Source organism: Thunnus maccoyii, chromosome 14, assembly GCF_910596095.1.
Source record: "Thunnus maccoyii chromosome 14, fThuMac1.1, whole genome shotgun sequence".
NCBI classification, from domain to species: Eukaryota; Metazoa; Chordata; class Actinopteri; order Scombriformes; family Scombridae; genus Thunnus; species Thunnus maccoyii.
The window spans coordinates 23132208-23155492 of NC_056546.1; the positions used below are offsets into that span (position 1 = coordinate 23132208).

Consider the following 23285-nt stretch of genomic DNA (forward strand, 5'->3'; position numbering starts at 1 on the left):
AAATGAGCTATTTCACCACTCAGTACGTCTATACAGCAGTCAGGACTTTGCATCTAATCTCGTGGGGGCCTCTAGGGGCCATTTAACTGTTGTGTTCTTGTGCCGGAAGCTCTCCGGTGGGGGTGAGGGGCCAGGAGACTTGGAACTGGGATGGAGCAAGAAGGGGAAGAAAGCTGGGATTCATCCTCCATTACCATAATAGAATTAGCACGGCGAACAAAGCAGGCATTAGTGCGCCCACGGTGGCATTTGGAGAAGATCCATCTCTCTTTCCTCTGCAGGCCGGCCCTCGTCGCTTAAAGAAAAAGAAAATCTACTCTTTGTTCCCCCTTTCATGAGCCTTGCCAGATTGCAACAAGGGGCTCAACGGACACACATGCACACAGACCTGCACAAACACACGCAGCATGCCTCTTGCACATACTTGTGTGTGTGATGTGCGCCTGCATGTGCACACTCATGGCTGGCCAGTACCTCAGCGTTTAGCAGGCAGCTTGACCTGCCCATCAGAAGGGATTACATCTACATAACTCCAACAAAACACTGTCAGCACCCGCCCCTCCCTCATCAACCCTTCCTTCCATTTCTTCTCTTCTGTCATTCCGCTTTTCTCTTCACTCTTTCTCCTCATCACTTTAACCTTTCAATCCTTTCCTCCTGCCTCTCTTGCTTCTCTGTCTATTAGACTTGTGTCTAGTCTGATGTAATGCCTTTCCAGTGTGCCAGCATTTCTCACAGCTGTGCTGCATCAAATCAAAGTCCATCACAGTCCACTCAAAGAGATCAAGCAAGAGTGTCAGCGAGCGGTGACCTCCAAATATTTATAAGTGTTAACTTGGAATACCTGAGAGAAGGCTTCCCTGCGCAGAGAGCTCTGTGAGCCGTGTCTATAAGGAATAGCTGCTACACTGATTCCCAGATTAGGCAACATGCAGTAGTGCTGGTGTCAGATTGTCTCGGTGATACGGGGAACATGGCGCCGCCATGCACAAACACAGCAAGCTGTTATGAAATGGACCTGCAACTTCTGGTTGGCTCTCTCACTGCATGACCCACTAACACACCGCAGACACACTGGAATGTGATTCTTTTCAATGGGATTCAAACAAAGATTGTGCAGCCTAGTTAGTGTCCTGGGAAAATATAATCACATGTTGACCTGACTTGACGGAATGAGTCAATGAGATAAATTAAAATAGTTTACTGGAAAGCATAAAGCATTTTATTAAAAAGAATGATGCTGTAAACTGCTGGTAAGTAATCTGAATAGAATCATTAAATCAATAATTTTCATTATCTTAATTGCTCACATCTACAATACAAACTATTTTCTAATTTCTAATGACACATATGGAAACTGGTCTGGAGAATCTTAATTCAGCAAACTAAATTAAGAGATGTGCTGCAGAAGGAAGCAACTCAATGTCACACATTTCACACCTTTTCCCCAGGTCTCTGCCGCCCCCTAGTGGAATCATAATAGACATCAGTCCCTCGCTAATAGTAAAGTACAGTATACAATACTGTATGAACTAATTTTGACAGTGCACTATTTTCTTAGTTTGTGTATAAAATATGAATGAACATTACATTTTTTGGCTAATAGAGAAGACACAAGGTGTGCCCTCAATGACATCAATCAAAGGGCAACTTTGGAAAACTTCAAAAAAAAATGATTGATCATTGATATGTTCATTTGCACATGCGCTGTAACATAACCATACACATTTTTTTCACTTTTTTCCAGTTGTAAGTAGCCCCTCTATTATTGTGGTGTGTTGCATTGTGGGACAGCGATACCCATCAATCCAACTCTCAAAAATCAAATGATTTTAGCATGCACAGTAGCTTTTCTAAGTACTAATAGATCCTCTCCAGACATGTTTTAGGACATATAAAATCCTCTGCTTAGAATAGTAAATTGTGACTGGTGTGTTTTTTCCATAAAAAAATGTTCAGTTACCTTGCAAAAAATCTTTAAATTGACATGTACTCTGTCTCCCTCATTGAAAAATCCAGAATCTATGAATATTGTTCATTTCAAAAGTTTAACTGCTGGACACAAGATGTCTCCTACTTCACTGTAAAGTCTATTCTCAGTGTATGTGCACTGGAGGCTTCAAGTTTAAACATCACACTTGTGTAAGTTGCATACTGGCCCTCGATTGGCTCCAAATTAGTTGTGACGTCACAAATCATGCTAATACGTACACACCTTTAACTCAGATTTAAGGTGAGAACAGAGAAACTTTCCTCCTTCAGCAGATGAATGTAAAAAAAGTCATTCTGCACAGTGAAGCTCAGACATCCAAGTGAAGAAACAAGAAGAAAAGCCAGAAAAACAAATTTTTGACCGGAGCTCGACTTTAATGTTGTTATTCATCCGGTGAGAACATACTCTATCAAGGCATGGTATTGTATACAGCTGGTACAGGGAAGTTGTCTGAACTGAACGGAGACATAAGACAAAGCTTATAGTTTCATACTGTAGATATGACTCTACTGTGATTCTAACTGCATGGCGGATGTTTTCCTTTGAAAACCACAGGAGAAAGGCCCGGGCCTGGACCTGCTTCTCTCTTGGCAGTGTAGCACGTGCTTATCCCCAGGAGTGAAGGCCTGCACGGGCCGCAGCAAAACAGCCCACCACTCCTGAGCCTCCAGTGTCCCCTATGGCCCCGCTCTCACACACAGGCCCAGTGTGTCCGGTTGGACTACACAGAGAGGAAACTCACATACTCTGCTTGACTAGAAACAAAAACACGCCGCTCCACGAGAGATCCGAGCACAGCAGGATAGTCTCTCTGCACTCACAGGAAAGAGGCCAGGGCAGTTAAACTGGGATAGCTGTGTATGTTCATACACCCAGCTCATATTCGTGGGTACACAGGATCATATACAACTCCAGAAAACATGCATGCATGCACATATACACAACCAGCAATACAGGAAATGGGTCAGCTGCAACACAGGTATCCTTTACATCCTCTCCTGGCTCCCACTGTCCGCCGATGAAAGGGAATACCCCCGTCTCTGCAGTCCTGGGCCCGGCTGGCTGAGTGTACAGCAGCTTATAAGAGGCCATTTCCTTCATAATCATCCCTGCCTTCCCCTGTGCTAATCTCCCAAAGGACAGTGGCAATTAGCCTGGGGAGGGCCTTACTGTAGCAGGGGCATCTGTGGCATCTCTATTAGCTCATGGCTAGCCATTAAAACACACACACACACACACACACACACATTTTGGGGTCAACCAGAGGCATAGCTTGGATTTCTAGGTCCTTGGCGTCGTGTCTGCACACAACAGGCCTGGCTTAACTTTTTCTCCTCCCTAATAGGTGTAATGTTTGGTTAAGTGTTCATTAGGCCTCTTCTCTCTTCATCTCTCGCCACCTTATTATGTAGTTGCTATTAATTCACTTCACAGTCCTTAATCGGATCTGTCTGCGGCATCTATTTATTATTTACACATAAACACATATGTAGTCACCAGAGGGTCTGGATGTGGTTTTAGCTTTGTCGACAGCAGTCGCGGCGGGGATCTTTCAGCCGTGCCTGTCTGGCTTGTAGACAGAGCAGTGAGGATTTTCTATTATACATGGCATTAATTTCATCAGATAAACCTCCTATACTCCCATTTTGGAAATTTCCCCTGGTGCAATAGGTGTGTCAATCCAATGAAGTCAGCACATTCCATTGTCTGCGAGAGTCTTAACCTTGTTAGCTAATTGTTTGTCTCTCTCTCACACACAAAACAGTGATCATTCTCTGGGAATTAGGAGCTTAGCATTGTGTAAAAGCCTGCCCAGGATTTGCAGACCACACTGCAGTGGTCGACAGAGGCCGCTCCACGCTCCTGACACAATGCACTCATTGATTTTGTCTTTGCTTTTGTAAATAACAGCCTTGACCGCAACATGCACACGTGGAAGCCACAAAAGAGCTGTTTTAGAGATAGCAAGAGCTTTTTAAAAAGATTATCCTGTCCACAAGTCATTACCGGGAGCTGATAAGAGTTTGTCATCAAGTGGTAATGTTCCACAGATCCTGTTGTTCCCCTATGCTGCCCCCCGTCTAGCACTCGTCCCCCCTTAACTCTCTCTTGCTCATGGCTTTCTTAAATGGGGGAGGAGTGTAGTGTTGTGGTGAGGTGAGGCCATGGTCTGCTGAACACTGTGACATTCATCTAAATGGAATCAGATAAAGCTGGGGGCCTGAATACCTTCAACATAAACATCACCTGGAGCCCCCAGCAAGGGCCCCGGCAGCACTCTGCAACCAACCAGAATGTACAAACATCAGGGGGAACAGAGAGCTCAACCAATAGCAGAAGCTGAAAGGACGGAAGGAAATCAGTTCTAACCAGTGTAAGGAGTGGCTGGCTGCAGGTATCAGATGAGATCAGGCCTGTGGGTTCCTTCCATGCCTGGCGATACCCCCAGATATGGGCGAGGGGAGGTGATGTAGAGGTGAGAGTGACTGTGTGAGAGAAACGGATATGACCTTTACATGTGTAGATCAGGTTCTCGGCGGAGTGATAACAGTGTGGAGGAAGGTGAGAAGAGTGTCACCATTACAGTGATATGAAGACGTTAAAAAGAATTTTTAAAAAAAACCTATCAAATATGATGCAGGTGAATTCAGATGTAAATGTGATGATATTCTGTAGGTCAAAAGGACAAAAAAATGAAACAGAAATCAACATACCTAGACAAATAATTATCCTCATAAATGCGCAGCCGCTCAACCCAAAATAATTCCACTACCTGGGGTGTGAACTGCATAAAGAATGGTCCAATGGAAGGTGGGATAATTACAGAGAAAATGAGGAATGAACTCAGCGGTAACCCTCAGCGAGGAGGGGAAAAACAAACGGGAAAACATGTCACACAGAGGAAGAGACAGTGGGCTTTCAGTAAGTTGTTCGAGCAAGCTTAGACCTGCCCATCCTGGATAGAGCTATCTGTCAGCACTGGATGAGAACATGCTCATGGGAACTGGATGACCTGCTGTTCTTCACGTTCTTTACCACACAGACTGGGGAAGTGTTGGCCCTGCCTCCGCCTGCTGCTCATAGAGGGCCCGGTTCGATGGCTGCTTATACAGATGATTGAGAATGCGTGACAGTCAGACTACTGTATGCGATTGATTTGCTGTTAATTCTCGTTGTATGCAGTGTGAAACAGTGAGGGCCAGTGATTTCCATCTGTTAAATTGCTCCTCACAGCTCTGGATCCAAACACACTCAATCTTGGGCTTCTGACACCGCTTTAAATCTTATTTCAGGAGGGGTACTGAAGAGGTGAAAGCCAAGCAGCAGATGGAAACAAGCCTTCCAGGAAATTAGTGGAGGTGGGGTGCAGCAAGAACATGAGTTGGCACGGCGTTTCCTTTCTCTGCCTGTTTTCTTTAGGCGGAGGAAAAGCAGAGATGGACAGAAAAAGGGGTTTGAAGCACATGTATGGTGGAAGGTGGAACTGACAAGGAAGAATGGTTGGATGGGAGTTGTTATCAGAGCCATTTGGCTAGCTGGGTGGTAGCGTAATGTATAAGCAGTGGAACAGAAAAGAAGTCCCGTAAGGCCCTGCATACTGATGACCTGGCTGTAACGGCTGGATCAGCTCCCCGGCAGTTATTCATTAAGCCATTAAAGGAGCACAATCAAGTCATTTGTGTGGCCTTCTGTTTCAGACTGGTTTTCTTCTCTTTGTGCTCTGGTTTTTTGCAAGATAGAGAGAGAGAGAAGAAACAGAATACACGTCAATGAATAAATCTGAGGCGAAGAAAAGAGCGAGACGGTTAGACCTGGGCAGCGAGCTGAAGCCAGCTGTTAGCCCTCCTTCTGAGCAGAAAAGAAGTAATTAATTGCGGAAGCAGTGCATGCAGGAACGGATTCACTTTTAAGACAGTTTGATAAATGAACCAACATTCAAATTCTATCTACCTGGCTTGAAATAAAAGAGGATAATTGCAAAGGGCACTTGATATAACAGGTCTTTTCAAACAGAGTGCCTGCCATTAAAAAGCAAAAACACAGCCACTGAGCCTGCTGTCTCCTTTAGAGAGGTAAGAGTGCCCTCTTGTGTCAACATTCTCCACACATGAAACACACGTAAAATATAAATGATAATAATATTGATTTTTTATTGCCATCTATATGTACATAAATCTTTTTTTTTTTCTCTTGTAATATATATATAGCTTAAAGCATTAGGATCACTGTGTAAACCATGAACAGAGAACAATGGAAAAAAAGGCTGAACTTTGACACCATTACAATGATTGATTACAATGAAAATACACCGTTTAAGGCATGTCTTCTCTCTTGGCTACATGCCTGAATTTTGAACAGAGCGTTATTTGTAAAGTTCATCTAAGTATAAAGAAAGCAGCGAGTGTTAATCAAACTAATGCCTAATCATAAGGAGGCAGTACAATACATGTTGCTTCACAATACTGCATGATGTGATTGGAGGAGGACACACAGCATCAGGGAAACTACAGCTGATTATCCGTTGAGTTGTGTGAATCTATGCTAGCTCTGGATGAGATACAGTATGTTAGTGGGACTATGTGAAATGGATATAAAGGAACAATATGTTGTCCCCTAAAATAGGCCTGGGTTGCCATAGTGACACTGCCTGGGGTTCACTGTTACACAGAAGAGAAACAGCACTGACGTGTTTATGAAACACAATAACACACTAAAGGTCCCGCGGATGGAGTTACTGTCTCGTTTCAGGACAACTAAAACACATTACAAGGCAATTAAACAAACAACCACCGCGCATACAAAGTCTTTGCATTGTCATACAGATGATTTTGATGATCAGTAGACATTTAATAAGTGAAAATGAGGCAACAGCAAGGCGGAGGAGCCATGGCGCCGAGTACAAACCATTTCCCAAACTGCGTGTCAGGTTTGCAATTTTGACGAGCAACAGCGGGAGCAGCAGGGATTATTATTTGTGCGTAAATGATCCATCAGAGGTCTGATTAAAATGAGTTACAACACATTTTGACAGCTCTTCTTGTTAATACACACGCCAGAGAACAGCCTCATTATACAAACATCAAGGAAATACACGGAGCAAATATCCTGTCAAGTCTTCATAAAAGTAGAAAATTAAAAATTCCATTTGGATGAGTGGAATGAATCAATGAAAAACACATCTATTTAACTGCACCAAACTCTACACAAGCTAATTAAATGGGATCACTAAGATGGCAGCGGTCAGCCTCCCCCCTCTGTGTTCAGGGAGGCAGTATACCAATAAGTAACTAATAAGTGCATGGTGGCCTAGCTAACAAATCTTACTGCCATCCCACAGTTGCAGCTGCAGAGGCTTGTGCTGAAGCAGGCTTTGGTCACTCACTTATACAGCACCACCTGCTGAGGACAAAAACATCCGGTCTGTTATGAGTCTGTCTAGAGAAATATTGTGTCTCAGTAACATGGAAGGTCACATAAATTATCATTCAAATAAAGTGGTGTTTTTGGTTAAATCAAAAGTGCAAAATTTTGGAATTCAGTCATGGAGTAGGCTGCTGGTAAGTGAAGCCTTCTACGATGCCAGTGCATTCTCAAAATGAAGTAGGGATATTTGGGGATATTTTCAATGTGCCACATTCCGCAAAAAAGGCAAATTAAATCTAAACCTGTAAAGCTACAACAGTACTTTGAAGTTAATACAGGCACGTGAAATAAAGCTTAACAAGCAACCATTAAAAAAAATCAAATGAGTTAAATTCATTAACTAACGAAAAAACACAGATTTATATCAAGGTGGATGACGATGTATATTACTTCCCTTGTTGGGGGAATGAGGATAAACATGTGTTTCTTTTGGGGCTGTTACATGCATACATAAATGCACACAAACACATACTGGTCATACCAAACATTAGGAAATGTCAAACTCATTACAGCCACAGACACGGGCATACTCCAGTGACAGACTGACAACTTCACATGGAGGATGCTCCTCATCTCTCATGTCTTGATGATCATGATTCCTCCTGGATTCCCTACACTATAGTAAAGTTACTGAAGTTAAATTGAATGCCCAACTCTTGATTTGAACGAAGAGCATGTCATCCGTTCTCCCCCGAACCTCCCAACCTCGAGGGTCACTCCGTGCTCTCTTGGCCCAGCTCAACTTCCTCTTCGCCAAGAATGGCTTCTGCCACACCTCCCTCTCCCTGGAACAGCTCCTCCATCAGCTGCTCCCCAGCGCTGCCAGCACGCGATGCCCACAGAGCAGCTCCCTCCCGCAGTCCCAGCGTGCGGAGCAGCCGTGCATAGTCCAAAAATGCAGCTTCAATAAGCTTATGTGAAAACACAGGTCAAGGAGAACTCATGATATTTCACGGGAGATAAAACACACAGTATGCCAATGAAAGCTATCTCTCCAAAATATTCTTCTATTTCATTTCACACTCTTTAACTACCAAAGCAGAGCATCACTAGATGAATGTTGTCAAGATTTACATCCCAAAAAGGTTTGTTTCAAAACTAACCAGTTTTGATCCACTGAAGTTGATTGGAGGTCTGCAAGTAGTGCTTTTAACAACATGATTTCCATCAAAATGTCCACATGCAAACAGGTGACAACTTAAAGTAAAAGGAACATAATGAATGCAGATGCTTCCTTAGAGGCTACAAGGGGTCACCGAGCAGTTTATGTGAATTATATAAGGCTACATTAGCTTTAACTTAAGGAAACTGAGTGTATTCAGCCTGCACATTGTTTGCACTACTGCTGATGGTAACCAAAACGGCAAACATTAGTTGGTCAACACTAGTGCTTGTTCCTGGAGACTGAGCTTGCATTTTTGCTTGAGCCCACTGTCAGGAAAATAGGGATCTTCATTTGGTTTTTCCATTAATGTGTCACCAGCCTATATTTCTAAAAAGTACTTCTACAACAAAAATGGAACAAAAGCAGATATTATCTCCAAAAAAAACCAAAAAACAATATTTCTGCTGAAATACTGTTGTTCATAAATCACACCCTAACAATTCTCTCTTACAAGAGAGCCTGGCGCAAACTGCTCCTGGTCTGGTCCCCAAAAATCATAACTCACTTCAGTGGCTACAAACCAATTTTTACAAATGAACAAGCCAAAAGAGAGGTCTTCTAGTTCAGTGTAGGAACATTAATTATACATTCTAGATAAAATATTGTTTTAGGGTATCTCCCATTTTGAATGTATTAGGTATTTTTGTTTTTTCTGTTCTGTTTTTGTGTATTATTCATTGCTAATATAAAACTATAGGATATTAGCATTAAGAAATGTGGCTGATAAAAAAGACTATAGTTCACTCTAAAGTTAATATCTACCAACAATATCATTTCAATTATGTAACATTAACAGTGTGACACCATGTTTTTCCTTTATGTATAAACTTAACATATTTAGAAATAGAAACAAAATACAAACTGGTTAAACTGTGAACTAATATCTACATTGTAGAGGATGGACAAAGTTAAGAATTAAGTTATTACAAAATAAAATATTACATACCTTTGTTTAAAAAAAAATTAAAATCAAAGTTGGATTTATTATAAATGGGTCAAACTCAAACTGAGATCTGGTTCACAGAAGTGTGATACAAAATGATTCAAAGTCTAGATTTTAAAAGTCCCGTCATGAGTCTGCAGCTTAACCGAGCTCTGTGACGAGAGTGTGATATTGGCAATTGGGAACATGTGAGACGTAGCTCGATGTGCTCTGTGGAGGAACTAAATTGAACTTCATTATGAAAAAGCTCTATGCTGTTGAGTGCACATCTATAGCAGAGACAGACAGAGTTAGCAGTGGAGCTACATCTCTGGTTATCAATGGCCCTCAGCGTACAGTAATGAATTTTCAAAAAGGATATTGGAAGAGTCATTGGCCTCCATCAACCCATACTTCAGACAGGCTTCAATGAAGAGGGCGGCGCGATCAAAGTGCCTCATACTGCTCAGGAGATGAGGGAGGAAGAAAAAGACACATGTAATGCATACATCAACCCCGTCGTCCTGATGCCTGTCTAATTCTCTCTGAGAGCTCTTGCTGATAAAGGCATTTCAGAAGCTGAGCTGTCAAGGGGGAGAACAGGTAGACCAACAGCAGGTCAATATGGAGGTAAAAGATACAGGGTCAGACCATGGAGAAAGCCCCATGTGGTTATGATTGTGGATGAAAGAAGAGGAGAGGAAAGGAAGAGGAAGTCAACAGAAAAAAAAAATGGTACTGTAAAGATAGAATTTGAAAGACTGAAACTTGGTATTTGCATGTATATATTTGTCAGGGTGGAATTTATCTCGGGCAAAGTAAGTTATAAGGATTGTGTTTTTAATTTTAAAATTCAATAACTTTCAAGACCGTATCACTCAATTTCTAATGTCAACAAATACACATTAAGCTCATAAGAGCACCGGTCTTCAATAACAGCTACTTCTTACCTGTGGAGCATCTCTCCTACTTTGTAAAAGCAGCCCAGAGAAAGCAGCACCAGGATGGCTTTGGACTTCTGGTTGACCTGTGGGGAGCACAGATGTTCTGCCCATCGCTTCAGCACGTCTGAGCTCTCTGCTGGGTTCAGACGCACCTGGAAAAAAAACACAGCCACATTCAAGGCAATGAAACTCCAATTGCTTTAATGGATGCTGCTTTGTGGCAGTAAGTGTCATAAATGCTTTGTTGTTATTTTTAATTGTATTTACAGAAAATATGAGAATTGAAGCATAGCACACCGAACAGCCACTTATTCACCCACCACTCACACACTATCCAAACATGACACAGTATCTGATGTTTCCTGTTGATGGACGCTGTCATGCTGAGTTACCTTAGCCAGCCAGGCGGCACGGTTCCACTCCCCGTAGGTCTGCAAGTAGCGGCAGGCATCCGCCGCCTTGTCAATCAAACACAACAGCTGTACTCCCTCTGATAGATGCAGAAAGGGGAGTAGAGTTGTGTAAGCGAGATAGAGAAATGATGGCCCATCACTATCCGACTCTGCCAGTGTGACACCAGTGTGATGATTTCTTTATACACTGCAAATCTGCTGGCAGTAGCCACATTTATAATGCAATATGTGAAAGAAATCCACATTTAGAATTTTAAATGATTGTGAAAAAAAAGGCATAATAAATAATGTTTAACAGAAATCACTGTAACCTTTTTTTAAGGACAACTATGATAAAATATATATTCAAAAGACATCTAGTGCATTTGAAATGCCTAGAGTTTTGCTGATTTAAAGATATTCTAAGATTCTTTCAAGGCTACAGACACACACATTAACTGCTGCTTGTACTCATTAAAATAAAAGTAGAAAAGTTGCTAAAGGCTATAAAAATCTACCCGCTAGCTTGCCGTTGGCGATCATATTGGTGGCCACTAGCTTGATGGTAGACTGGGACGGGCCCGAGGAGGTGATGGTGGTCACTAAGCAGGCCTTGAGTGAATCACAGTAGTAGCTGGAATTGTCTGCACTAGTCTCCAATAGTAACTGCACTGCCCGGTCCGTCTGAGAGCAAGAACAAAGAGATGAGAATGTAATGACTGAGGTAACAGAGAGAAACAAGGCATTAGCATCTCAGGCAGGAAGGAACAGAAGACAGAATTGCAAGGGGAAATTATGTTTATTATCATGCTTTTTCATCTGGTGAAGATTAAGGCTCGAGTCAATGCTGGGGTCAGTGCAGGCTGGCCTCTGCCTGTCTGCTTACTGAAAGACTGCACCTTCAACACAGCCTGCACACTGCAGCCTGTGATTAGAGGGAGAGTGGTGACATTGAGAGGGAAGAGAGGTGACTCCAATGCCCACAGGCTGAGATGTTAGAGTGGACAGAGGGAGCACTTATCATCCATCTTGCTTCATTAGGTTTAACAGCACGGATAGGTCCTATTTACCATTATGACAATATGCATGTGTGCACCGCTAAAGGGTGTGAAGGTGTTTGTGTGATAGTAGATGGTCTGACAGAGACCACCTGAGGGAGAGAGATTGCATATCTTTTAAACTATCAGAAGGATGTGACAGCTAAAAACAAAACACATTTTGTCTATCTGATATTAACACTTAATCACAAATATTTACTATGAGAAAACTGAACATTTGAGCAGGAACCTTTATGTAATGTCACTCCTTTATGATATGAATGCAACATGTATCTGCAGCCTCCCTCCTTAAAGCCATGATTGTGTGGGCAGTATGGGTAGTGTAGTACTTACCTGACCCAGCAGGAGGAGCTGGTCAGCACATTTCTTAGTGTGTTCATAACTGGAGCGCTTCACCTCCTGCAGGTGAACTCGATCCAACTGGAACTTCTGTTGAGCAGTAAGGTGAAGTAGTGATAAGTTAAAGAAACACAAAATACAATTTTATATAAACATATATGTATATTATACACACACACACACACAAACATATATGTATGTGTGTGTGTGTATATATATATATATATATATATATATATATATATATATATATAGAGATAGATAGATAGATAGATAGATAGATAGATAGATAGATAGATAGATAGATATATGTGTGTGCGTGTGTGTGTGTGTGTATGTATATATATGTATATATATATATAAAATCCTTGTACATGAGTGTGGGAGAGAAAGAGATTAAGTGAGATGCAGTGTATGCTTGGTACATATAGATAAAAGTCTGTGTAAAGGAAAATGAGAGATTTCTGTTCAAACACATTATACTTGTTAGAAAAAAACTGCTGATAATGTGAAAAGACTGAACTATGTAGTACTGAATTGTGGAGTGTTAGTTAAAATGAACTGAAGAGTTAGAGTGTTAAACTGTTTTCACCATTTCTGTGTTCAGGATTTTTGGTCTGGCCTGAAATGGGTGACTAGCATGACCCCTCCCCTAACAATATACAAGACCTAGAGCACCTTGGCATCCGCTGAGTGTGCAGTCTGTTGTTTGCTAATGGCTTAGCATTAGCATCTGGGGGGATGTATGTGCAGTCACGACAGTAGATCTAAACTCTCTGGGCAGATAGAAAGGTCTACACTTAATTGAGATATTCAAGGTTAGCAGAGTAGTGCTTCTCAATAATGGCATTGTTCGTGCACCAAGCTCTGTTAACATTAATGCACAGACCCCCATGCCCCACCCACACTTATTTCAGGGCTGTGCTCACTCTTAGACCCACAAGGTACTGAAATTTGGCACCGACTGAACTAATTCCTAACAAACCCTAGTATGCAAGTTAACCTATAGACCGACATGCGTAACCAGTGAAAAATATTCTTGGCGGTTAACTGATTAACGGTTAACCATTACCATCCCTAGTCTTGAACTCCTGCACATGCATGCAATGCATATCCAGGTATTACATACAGTCTCTGGCGGTCATCCAGATTCATAGAACCTTAGTTACATTTGTAACTCTTGTTTTATATGACCGGTGTGGCTAGCTACTCGCCCAAAGTCACATTTGATTGTATTAACTTTTATAAATGCCCGATTGAGGGATGAGTCATAAAACAGTTGAAACCTTTTTACAGGAAGAGAAAAGACAGGGATTTTAATGTAAAAATACTATAATATTGACTTTTTGACATATATTTGGCATATAACAAGAGATATATGAACAATTAACACAGGGACACAGGATTAAAACTAGGAAAATTAATTTTTCATTTCACTGGGACTTTCATTGGCTTTCTCCCAACTGTCTGATTACTTGTTCTCTGATGGGGCTCAGATTTTTTTTCCAGTGAGCAAATGATAGGTATGAATCATGAACACAGCAACAGATATTTCAAAGTGTAAGAGCTCATCAGTTTTATAAGAGGACTCGAGAGAGAACAAGAAACAATAAGGTGAGAGATAATAGCATAGTATGAGTGTCTGTGTGTGTGTGCACACTTACATTACTACATAATATATCTATATTGAATACAAAAGCTTGATTTTTTTTTTGTACGTTATGATGATGAGTTCTTCTGAGTCAGAGCCGTGGGTATAAATCCTTGCAGAGATACAAAATGAGTTTAGTAACTTCAGAGCAGTGTGCTCTGTATTGGAGTCTTGGATATTAGTAATTACAGTCAGGCTGCTGCCACCGAAGCTGCTTTATGACAACAGGAGTCACATGTGGCTGCATACTGTCGGGATAGCTCTTTGAAAAACTCCTAACTCTGTGATCACTGCGTGGCCCCTCATTAACGGGGTGTAGAACTTTCACAAAAACAGAATGGAGCATAATCCATAAAAAACCTATGAAAAACACTCAAAGAAGAAAAAAAAAAAAATACAGGCTCATTTGAAACTTTTCAATAAGACCACTACTGACTGAAATTAGACAGTCCATTTACATTCTGCTTCTTCGAACTTCAATGCTAGCTAAAAGCTACTTGACATTTTTCTTCACTAGAAAATCTTCTTTTATCAAAAAAGGGTACATGTTCTCTCCTCTACTTCTTTTGGTATTCTGGTGCAGCCTTGTGGGGGGGAAAAGACCAGACCTACCAAGTACCAGATAATGCCTTTCTTCACTCTCATAGTGGGCAAACTTTTTAATTACTACCCATACTTTTTTTCCTTTATTCTTTTTATGTAAAGCCCACAGCTGCATGGAAATTCAGTCAGCACACAAAAAAAGAATGTGTGGTACATTACAATGACAAAACAATAATCTAAACCTAAAAAATTTAAATCTTCACATTCCCTTTGGCAACACAACGCAGAGTCTCTGTTCAATGGGATGCGTGGCTGCCATGCCAACCAACAGAGTGATACTGGCAGACACAGCAGAGGATGACCAATTAATGTGCATCTTTTGAAGAAACTTTTCTAACACTCTTCTGCAAACTGGGTTGATAATTAAAGTTTTTTTTCAGGGTATTGTTTACAAGGGCCTCGTACGCTGCTTAAGCTTCACGTCATCAGCGAGATGTATTGATATGAGCAACAACACGGCACAAACAAGAGAGGGATTTTTATTTAATTAAACCTATGTGAGCTAGATTCATTGTGAGGAAATGTTGGAAAGATAAATTTGACCTCAAAAGCTTAAGACTGTGAAATGCTTCCTTAGAGACCGGGGCTTAGTGAGACATCAGAGGAGATACGCAATGACATTACATTAATATTGGAATGTACTGTGTGACCGGGGCGATGTTGTTGACACTGTGGATGACAAGGGACAGGCTGATGCATGGCTGGACTTGAATATACTAACTGTCTGCAAGACTCCTAAGGGGATTTTTTAAAACGTTTACTGCTGGGATCATGTGCTTGTCTGTGTTGTTACTGTTTATTAAGGAGAGAAAATTCAACAAAATACATGCCAATACTTTCTCTGCTTCCCTCATTTCACTGACCTGGAAGTAAGAGCTCTCACACAGGACGTCATGGCAGATGTCCAGATGGTTGTGAAGTGACTGCTGGGTTCCTTCATTTTGAGCCTGACCTTCTGCTGTGGACACGCTGAGTTGGCGAGCCTGGGCGAAGGACTGGAGGTAGTGGGACGCTACTGTCCAGAAGTGAAGGTCCGACTCGTCCCCAAACAGCCTGCGGTTTGCCACAACATTGCATCAGTCTGAATCAAGTCAAGTTAAATCAGTTTATTTATACAGCACAGTTTAAAAACAACCAGCGGTTGACCAAAGTGCTTTACATAGAGAAAAATAAAATGTAAAGAGCAGTTACTAATGACACACAGACAATGACAAAAACACATATGGGTCTTTAGCCTTGATTTAAAACATTGAGTGGTGGGAGTTGATCGAACATGGAGAGGGAGGTTATTCCACAATTTGGGCCTGGCCACGGAAAAAGCACCTTTACACCTCAAACGACTGTTCTTGATTGTTTGCTTAAATCTCTAAGATGGTAAAAAGACGACTTAACAACAGCATTTATTTGTTTATTAAATTTATGATGAGGGTCAAATAAAATGCCTGTTTTTAGCATAAGGTTTGATATAACTGGCGAGTGACCGTAGGTTGCAAATTATATTTTCAATAACATCAGTCTTGTTCTCCTTTAGTTTTAAGAAGTTGCTAGCCATCCATTGTTTGATGTCATTTAGGCAGTCGAACAGGTGATTCAGCATGCTGGGTACACCAGGACTTAAAGGGAGGTACAACTGTGTGTTGTCAGCATAAAAGGGACAGGACACTTTTTCACAATGAGGCTTAAGAGTAATATATAATGAAAATAAAATACAGCTAAGCAGCGTTCCTTGTGGTACACCATACAAGAGGCAGACAACGATCCACTAAAAGAAACTGAAAAGGTTCTCTTTCTAGGAAAGAGGCAAACCATTTGAGCGCGGTGCCTGAGATCCATACCCAGTGCTCTAGGCGCTCTAGCAGAATGTGAGAACTAACAACAATAATATTGCGCAGTCCTTAGCGTCAGCAGACAGCAGCAGGTCATCATCGACATGCTCCCTTCTCCTAGTAGTTTGCTCACTAATGACCATAGTTCCTGTATCTCCCAGCCCACACCTCGCTGTCTCAGCAAGCTCTCCTCCACCCCCTCATCACATCCTTCTGCCTTTTCTTCTGTCTTTTACTTCCTTCACCCTCCTTTTAACATATCTGCACAGGCACACAGCTGTTGCTAGGTTACCTTACCACATTAACAATAGCGTGAAAACTTGGATGGCCGGATGCAGAGAGACGTTGCATAATCACGAGCTCTCTGTGTGAGCACAGTCTCAGTATTCACGGTGGTGCAAATAGGCTCCTTTAGACTTTCCAGGTAAATCATAGCTTTAATAACAAGATGCAAACACACAGGCAATATTGCATTTCTGCTCATACTGGCTGTTCTAGATTTGTCAGATACTCAAGGGAAATGAGAGCCGGAGCACAGACAAGATCAGAGTTGCTGACATCGACTCTCATGTCATGCTTTTTTGCGGAGATAGAGAATACACAGCTGTACAGTTACACCAAAAATAAACCCTATTGTTCTGGCAGACAATTTTAAAAATAAGATTATTGTACTGCACTTTGGACTCATAATCTTATATCCATCATGCTTATCTTTCACTCTAAATACATTACATATTCAAAATTAAATCTATTTTTCTACATTAATATTTACCAAATAACAGTTGTAAAAAATTTAATGAGGAATTTTAAAGGTTAGTTGCCTATGTGAACATTGAAGCAGGTTTTGCTGACTGTTATCATTCCTCCTGTTCATACAAGTGATGGGTGCCAAAATCCACAATCCTCATTTTGAGCAAAAATGCATTTAAAAGTTTATCTGAAGTTAATACGAAGCTTCAGCAGTCTGAGTCAAATAGTGGATAAAAGTGGATATCTGCCACAGTTACAGTATCTTAGTATAAAATTCCCTCTTTGTGTCCCGACGGACAGTGTTTCCCTGTTCAGCTGCAGTGGGAGGATCACAACAAAAAGAGGGACTTTGGCACTAAAAAGACTTTAACTTTGAAAAATATCTACTTGATTTGACTAATTTGGACATCTGAAGCTTCATATTAGCATCAGATAAACTTTTAAATACATTTTTGCACATAAGAAGGGCTGTGGATTTTGGCCCCCATCACTTACATTGTAAGTCAATCATGAAGGGATCTCTTAATGGTCAGTATTAACAGAAGGAATGATTACAGCAAGAAAAACATGTGTCATTGCTCATTTGAGCATCCAACTGTTGTTTGAGGACAGATTTGAAAAATTGTGAATCTATCCTATAAGTGTACCATTAAGACACAGACTCTTGCAGAGAGAATAGTCCTCCTCCATCTAATGATGTCTTGCTCAGTTTAATGATGACCTGATCAATCAGTGAACAACAAGGCTAAGAATATGCTCAACTTCCAACACAGATTGGCTTTAGTTCATTGTAACAAATAGACCCACTCCATTGCCTGAACAAAATATTCATAAGAACAGACAGGAAGACATTACTGGAAGCAAATATATTAAGTCCAAGTCAAAGAGAAGTTTACGATGCCTTCTGAGTTTCTTCATTAATAGTACATTACTCTGTAGTGTCTGTGGTTCCAGCCCACCTCTAGCATAGCAGCTTTTTTCCCCTAACTTTTGTTAGAACTCAGTAACTTCGTCTTTCGTGAGTCTTTGACACAGCTGCACTGTGTGAATGTTAAAATAATGGTGCTGAGGTACCAGCAAACCCTCAAGACAACAGTTAGGTCTGTGCAGACAGCAAACAGTCTTACTGTAACTCCATGCTGAGTTGTAACTCACCGTGACACCAGGAGGCAGCGCTGCAGCAGGCTGAGCTCTGGGTCCTGTAGCACACTCTTCATATCACTGGGGAGCCAATCAGAGACAGACAATAAAAACGCAGTAAGAGCCAATTCCATTTCTCAAACACAGCAGGCCCAGTGTGGCTGTTACTGAAGATTCCTCTTATCTGTCAACCCACAGACTACATGCTCTTTGGGCCTGCTGTCTAAATACAAAGGACCCTTGAGTCTCTGACTGCAAGACAAAAGTACATAAACACAAACTGACACTTGGGACAGATATACTAGCGAACACACATACACTCACATGCATCAAAATCTGATTGTTGGTGCTTGCATCATAACATTAATATTAAATATTGTAGGTTGAGCTACAGCATGTAATCATTGACTTTAAAGAGAAATAGCGTAATAACTCACTTAGACAAGGAGTTGAGCTGCTCCTGGATCAGGCCTTTTATCTCAACTTTCTCATTGTAGTCTCTGAAACAGAGGGATCAAACTCTGTCAAACGGCTCACCACGTCTCCCTGAAATAAAACCTGACCTGATATTAAATGAGAAGCTGAGAACCTGCTTGTTAAGAGAAGTCGATCTGTGGTGTCATGCAATAATAGATAACTCTATTTTAACATTTATGCTGAGGTCAGGTAGTACCCTGTGAGTGCTGCTCATATCGCTGCCTGACTTATGATAAGGCAGCTGTGTGTGTTTAATGGAAGAAAGCAGTGCTGCAATTAGGGCTCAGTTAAATAGGGCATAATTATACCAGGCTATAGTTAAACACAGATGTAGCAGTCTGAAAAACAAAAACAGAATCCCTCTCTCTCAGGATGGCCTCTGTTGACTCCCATGTTGACTTGTTTACATGGGGGTGTTGCTTAAACTAGCAAATTGCGCTTTTTCTTTTATTAAGTTAAACTGAATGCTTGGGTGGTTTGGCAATAATTTATCCATCCTGATTCCAAAGAACAATTAGTTGTTCTAGATCCATTAACAATTTAACTTGTATTTCATATATCGCTACACGGTTAGCTTAAACTATTTGACCATTCCTGCTCCCAACTAATTATAAGTTTGTAACTTAAAACTGAACTAAAACAAGCTTCAAATGCAAAGTGGAACAGTTTTGAAATTTTTCTTATGAAATTATGATGAAGCTAAACAATTTTAGATATGTTTCATAGCTGAATTTGTAGTGTTTAATGTGACATTATGTGACATTTGTGATGAAAGGTCAGTCTGTAACAGCTCTGGCAGGAAGGTTTAATTGAAGATAGACTGCATGTCTATAGCTCCAGGTTCAACAATGTACAGTCCACAGGTTCAACTACAGTTTAACCTGAAGCAGCTCTGCTCAATCGCTGGTGCAGGCTATGTGGATATCAATAATTGAAACTACTAGCTACTATCAATGTGCTGCTCTGTTCACTTCAATTCTGTTCACTCTCAATGCTTTGCTTTAGGGAATTCTGCCAGTGTTTCAATGGAGCATAATGGGTAATTTTTTACTGCTGGTGTACCAAACTGCAATGAGCTAGAAATAAACAACAGTTTGGAATTGGATTGAGATTTACGCAGCTGAAAGAATTCATTATAAAATGCATTGGTCAGCCCCGATACTGATCTTTCAGACTGGCTCAGGGCACTCATAGCACAAAAAATATGAGCATCTATTCATACCATGCTGTTTTATTCTTCTATATTCTCTCACAGTATGTCTTTGTGCACACATAGTAGAAGAAAATGAAAAATAAAGCTGATAACATGTTTTTACTCCTCCCGGATGCCACACTCCAAACACATGCAGGTCAAGTGAAAGAGAAACTCTGAATTGAATGAATGTGTTTGTCTTACTGTTACACTCAAGGGACTCAAGTGAACATATTTTGGGGTCAGTTATTCAGCGGTGAGACTTACACTTGAGTGATGTCCATGGTGAAGGTTCCTGACCAGGGCTGCAGCAAGAGGAAAGCTTTGAGGGTGAGGGAAGCTCGGGGCATCAGCAGGTAAGGACACCACACTGAATCTGGACATATTCCCCACAAACCAAACAGAGCAAAGTATTAGACCATGAGAAGAGTTACATCATGTGTCATTATGTAACTGAATAATCATTTAAAAAGCAGAACCTTGTTATGCACTACACCTTCATTTCAATGTCTAGCTCCCTACGTAGAATTAAAAAAACAAACATGACACTCATCCCTCCATCCCTGGCTCACCGGTCAGATCTTGTTCATCCATACGGTAGCTTGCAGACTTCATGGCCATCTCCAGCACGCGGATACAGCCGTCATCTGAGGCTAGCACGACTTTGTCTGATGTGCACCAGTCGATGTCTAGGATGCGGTAGTTCACGTTGCGACCAATCCGCATGCTGCTGACCATTTGGACCTGCCGAGGTAGTTCAATTCAAACTGTCACCTAAAAGTTTCTTTAAAAGCATCTTCGACAACTCTAGGAGGATGTGGTGAGAAATGAACCAGTATTCTGCACAAAGAAGACACAACATGGGATGATTGGATTCAATAACAGCCTGCTGGATTGAAAGCAGAGGATGGCCCACACAGCACGCTAAACTAATTTATGTTGAGTACAGCAGGACGCAGAAGGGAAGACTCAGTGGACAAACAGCCTTTTCAGGAGGTGTTCTAAAAACCACTCTCTGGCTTTTTATGGGGCTGTATGAGAGTTAGTGCAACCCAGCTGTCAGCAGAGCGTTGAAGCATTTTAGAGATTTCTCCTGCACGTCCTCTCCCCCTTCATTCTCTCCTGCTCCTCCCTCTCTTTCCCGCTCAATAGCTGTTGCTTGTTTCCCTCTGCAGCTTGATCCATCTGTTGTCTGGCTTTTACGACCGGGGACTGAAAACTGTGTCTTATCGCAGCTCCCCTAAAGAAAACCCATCCCTCCACCCAGACAATAGAGCTCCAGTGGGACCACCTCCTTCCACCCTACACTGTTCAATACACCGGAGTATTTATCCGTGTCCACATTCATCCTCTCTTCAATTCTCTACACTCATTGCCGCTGGGTTACCTAACAAATATGCTGGCGTGGATACAGATAACAAACAAATAAAATCCAGTCAATGACATTAGATCGAATGATGAACAGGGTCAGGAAATAGCTGGAAGGATTCATAGACGAGGTGTAATGAAGACTGTGCAGAGAGAAGACTTTCTGCACGACGGCAACTTCTGTAAACAAAGTTAGAGAAGAAGCGTGGATGCACGCCGCTTAGACGAATCAGGATCATCCATCCTGCTATGGTTGAGCTTATATATGTCAGCGGAAAGCTTTTAGGGCTCGTGTATGTGTGTTTGTACAGCACACTGTAATGATTCTTTAACACAACAGGACTATTACAGTGAATATACTACAGCGTTAGTTTGAGAGAGGACATTAGGAAAATATACCCCACCACAATATTGTGGTGCTTTAGTGATTAGAGTGCTACAGGAACACATTATTTCTGCCACAGTAAATCTGTTAAACCGTAAACCACCGCTATGAACCCTGCAGACCGTAGCAGATTCTTTCATTTTATTTGAGTTATGCAGTGCCATCAGGTGACGCATGCTGGGAATTCATAATGTGTGGAGCCTCACTTCTTTGGTGTCCCAGACTTCTGCTCCATCTGTGTACATGACCAGAAGCTTCTGGTTGCCCTTCCCTGGTGCAAAGCGAATTTTCTTCACCCAGCCACGGTGTGTTGGTATTCCCCTGAAAACATCAACAACAAGTACATCTTAGATCATTTATGACACTGCGCACTTGTTTTATATCAGTACCAGCCATTATCTGATGTAAACTTTACTGTATATTTTAAGATTTCTGATTATTTTTTCTCCTTAAGGTACATTTTTTCATTCTTTTTGTACAGTAAGAAACTAGCTAATTAGTCTATGAACATTCTAGCCAGGTTTATTTTTGTTGAAGTTACTTTATTATTACAAGGTAATACAGTCTGTTTATCATCTTCTGTGTTCCCATGCAGGTGTAAAGTGTTTTGAAGAATGGTCAGCAGTAATGTAGTATACAATACTGTAGCTACAGGGTCTAAAAACTTGCATAAAATCTTAAAGCTAAGCCATTACCTGGACAAACGAGCTTTGAGGTCCCAGAAGTTGAGATTGCCATCCACGTCTCCAAGCACCAGGGTGTCACCTTTCCAGGCGATGCAGGCGATACTACCCATACTACCCTGCAACATATTTAATGAGAGGCAGTGAGAAGAAAAAGAAGAAGTGAGAGCTGTACATTTGTCCTCATGTGAAGTGATGTATTTGAAAACTGCTATTGAAGTAAAACTTAACATCTATTTAACAGTTTTCACAGCATGTCTTTATTTTAGGCAACCTGCCTGTTTGGGTTATTTTCTACTATTTACATACACAAATTGTAAGAATTACTGTCCTCTAGGGCTGTGCCCGACTCACAATTGCATCAATTGAATTGAATTTGGCTGTTCAATATGAAGATTCGACTATTCGTTCCTTTTTTTTCCTAAAGACTATCTGGCAGATAGTCTGTATCAGAAAATCCACTGGCATGAGCTTCAGTGATGATTTCGACCACATTAACATAGTCAAATGCAACAGAGTCATGGGACCGTATCTGAGCATTTAAAAATAAACATAAAAACTAATAAATACATCGAAACAAGAATAAATTAACAAACAAAATTATTTAAGATTGGAATTATTTTTAGATGAAAACAATTTTTCTTTAAACATAAAATAAATAAATCTTAAGTATAAATGAATAAATGAATAAATTAAACACTTGCAATTGAAGATTTGACTGACAAAAAAAAAACAACTGCTCAACATGAAGAATCTCAGTCGACTGAGGTTCTCCAACAGATGATTCAACTCATCGACTTTGAGGGGGAAGCCCTACAGTCCTCTACCCTCATCAGTGAATCATTGTAGTTGTACCCTCTAAGTAATGAGACCACCTGTGTGAACGTTTAAAAATTCATCAGAAGTCCATGATCATCCTCCATATAATTAAAGGACAGACTTCAAGAAAAATGATGCTGTGAGGTTCACAAGT

At 41.1% G+C, this 23285-nt stretch overlaps 1 protein-coding gene across 1 annotated transcript in view; it reads right to left on the minus strand.

Annotated features, from left to right (window-relative positions):
- Nucleotides 1-6130: 6130 nt before the first annotated feature.
- wdr11 (WD repeat domain 11) overlaps nt 6131-23285 on the minus strand; it is a 57393-nt gene continuing 40238 nt past the window's right edge. Inside the window, exons 17-29 of the mRNA XM_042433591.1 lie at nt 22325-22431; nt 21836-21950; nt 20449-20620; nt 20144-20252; nt 18645-18707; nt 18223-18288; nt 15355-15544; nt 12232-12327; nt 11359-11524; nt 10841-10938; nt 10455-10600; nt 9887-9966; nt 6131-8333 (exon numbers count right to left, since the gene is read on the minus strand). Coding sequence (XP_042289525.1) covers nt 8131-8333; nt 9887-9966; nt 10455-10600; nt 10841-10938; nt 11359-11524; nt 12232-12327; nt 15355-15544; nt 18223-18288; nt 18645-18707; nt 20144-20252; nt 20449-20620; nt 21836-21950; nt 22325-22431 — 1611 coding nt within the window. The 3' untranslated portion in view covers nt 6131-8130. The remainder of the gene's footprint in view (nt 8334-9886; nt 9967-10454; nt 10601-10840; nt 10939-11358; nt 11525-12231; nt 12328-15354; nt 15545-18222; nt 18289-18644; nt 18708-20143; nt 20253-20448; nt 20621-21835; nt 21951-22324; nt 22432-23285) is intronic.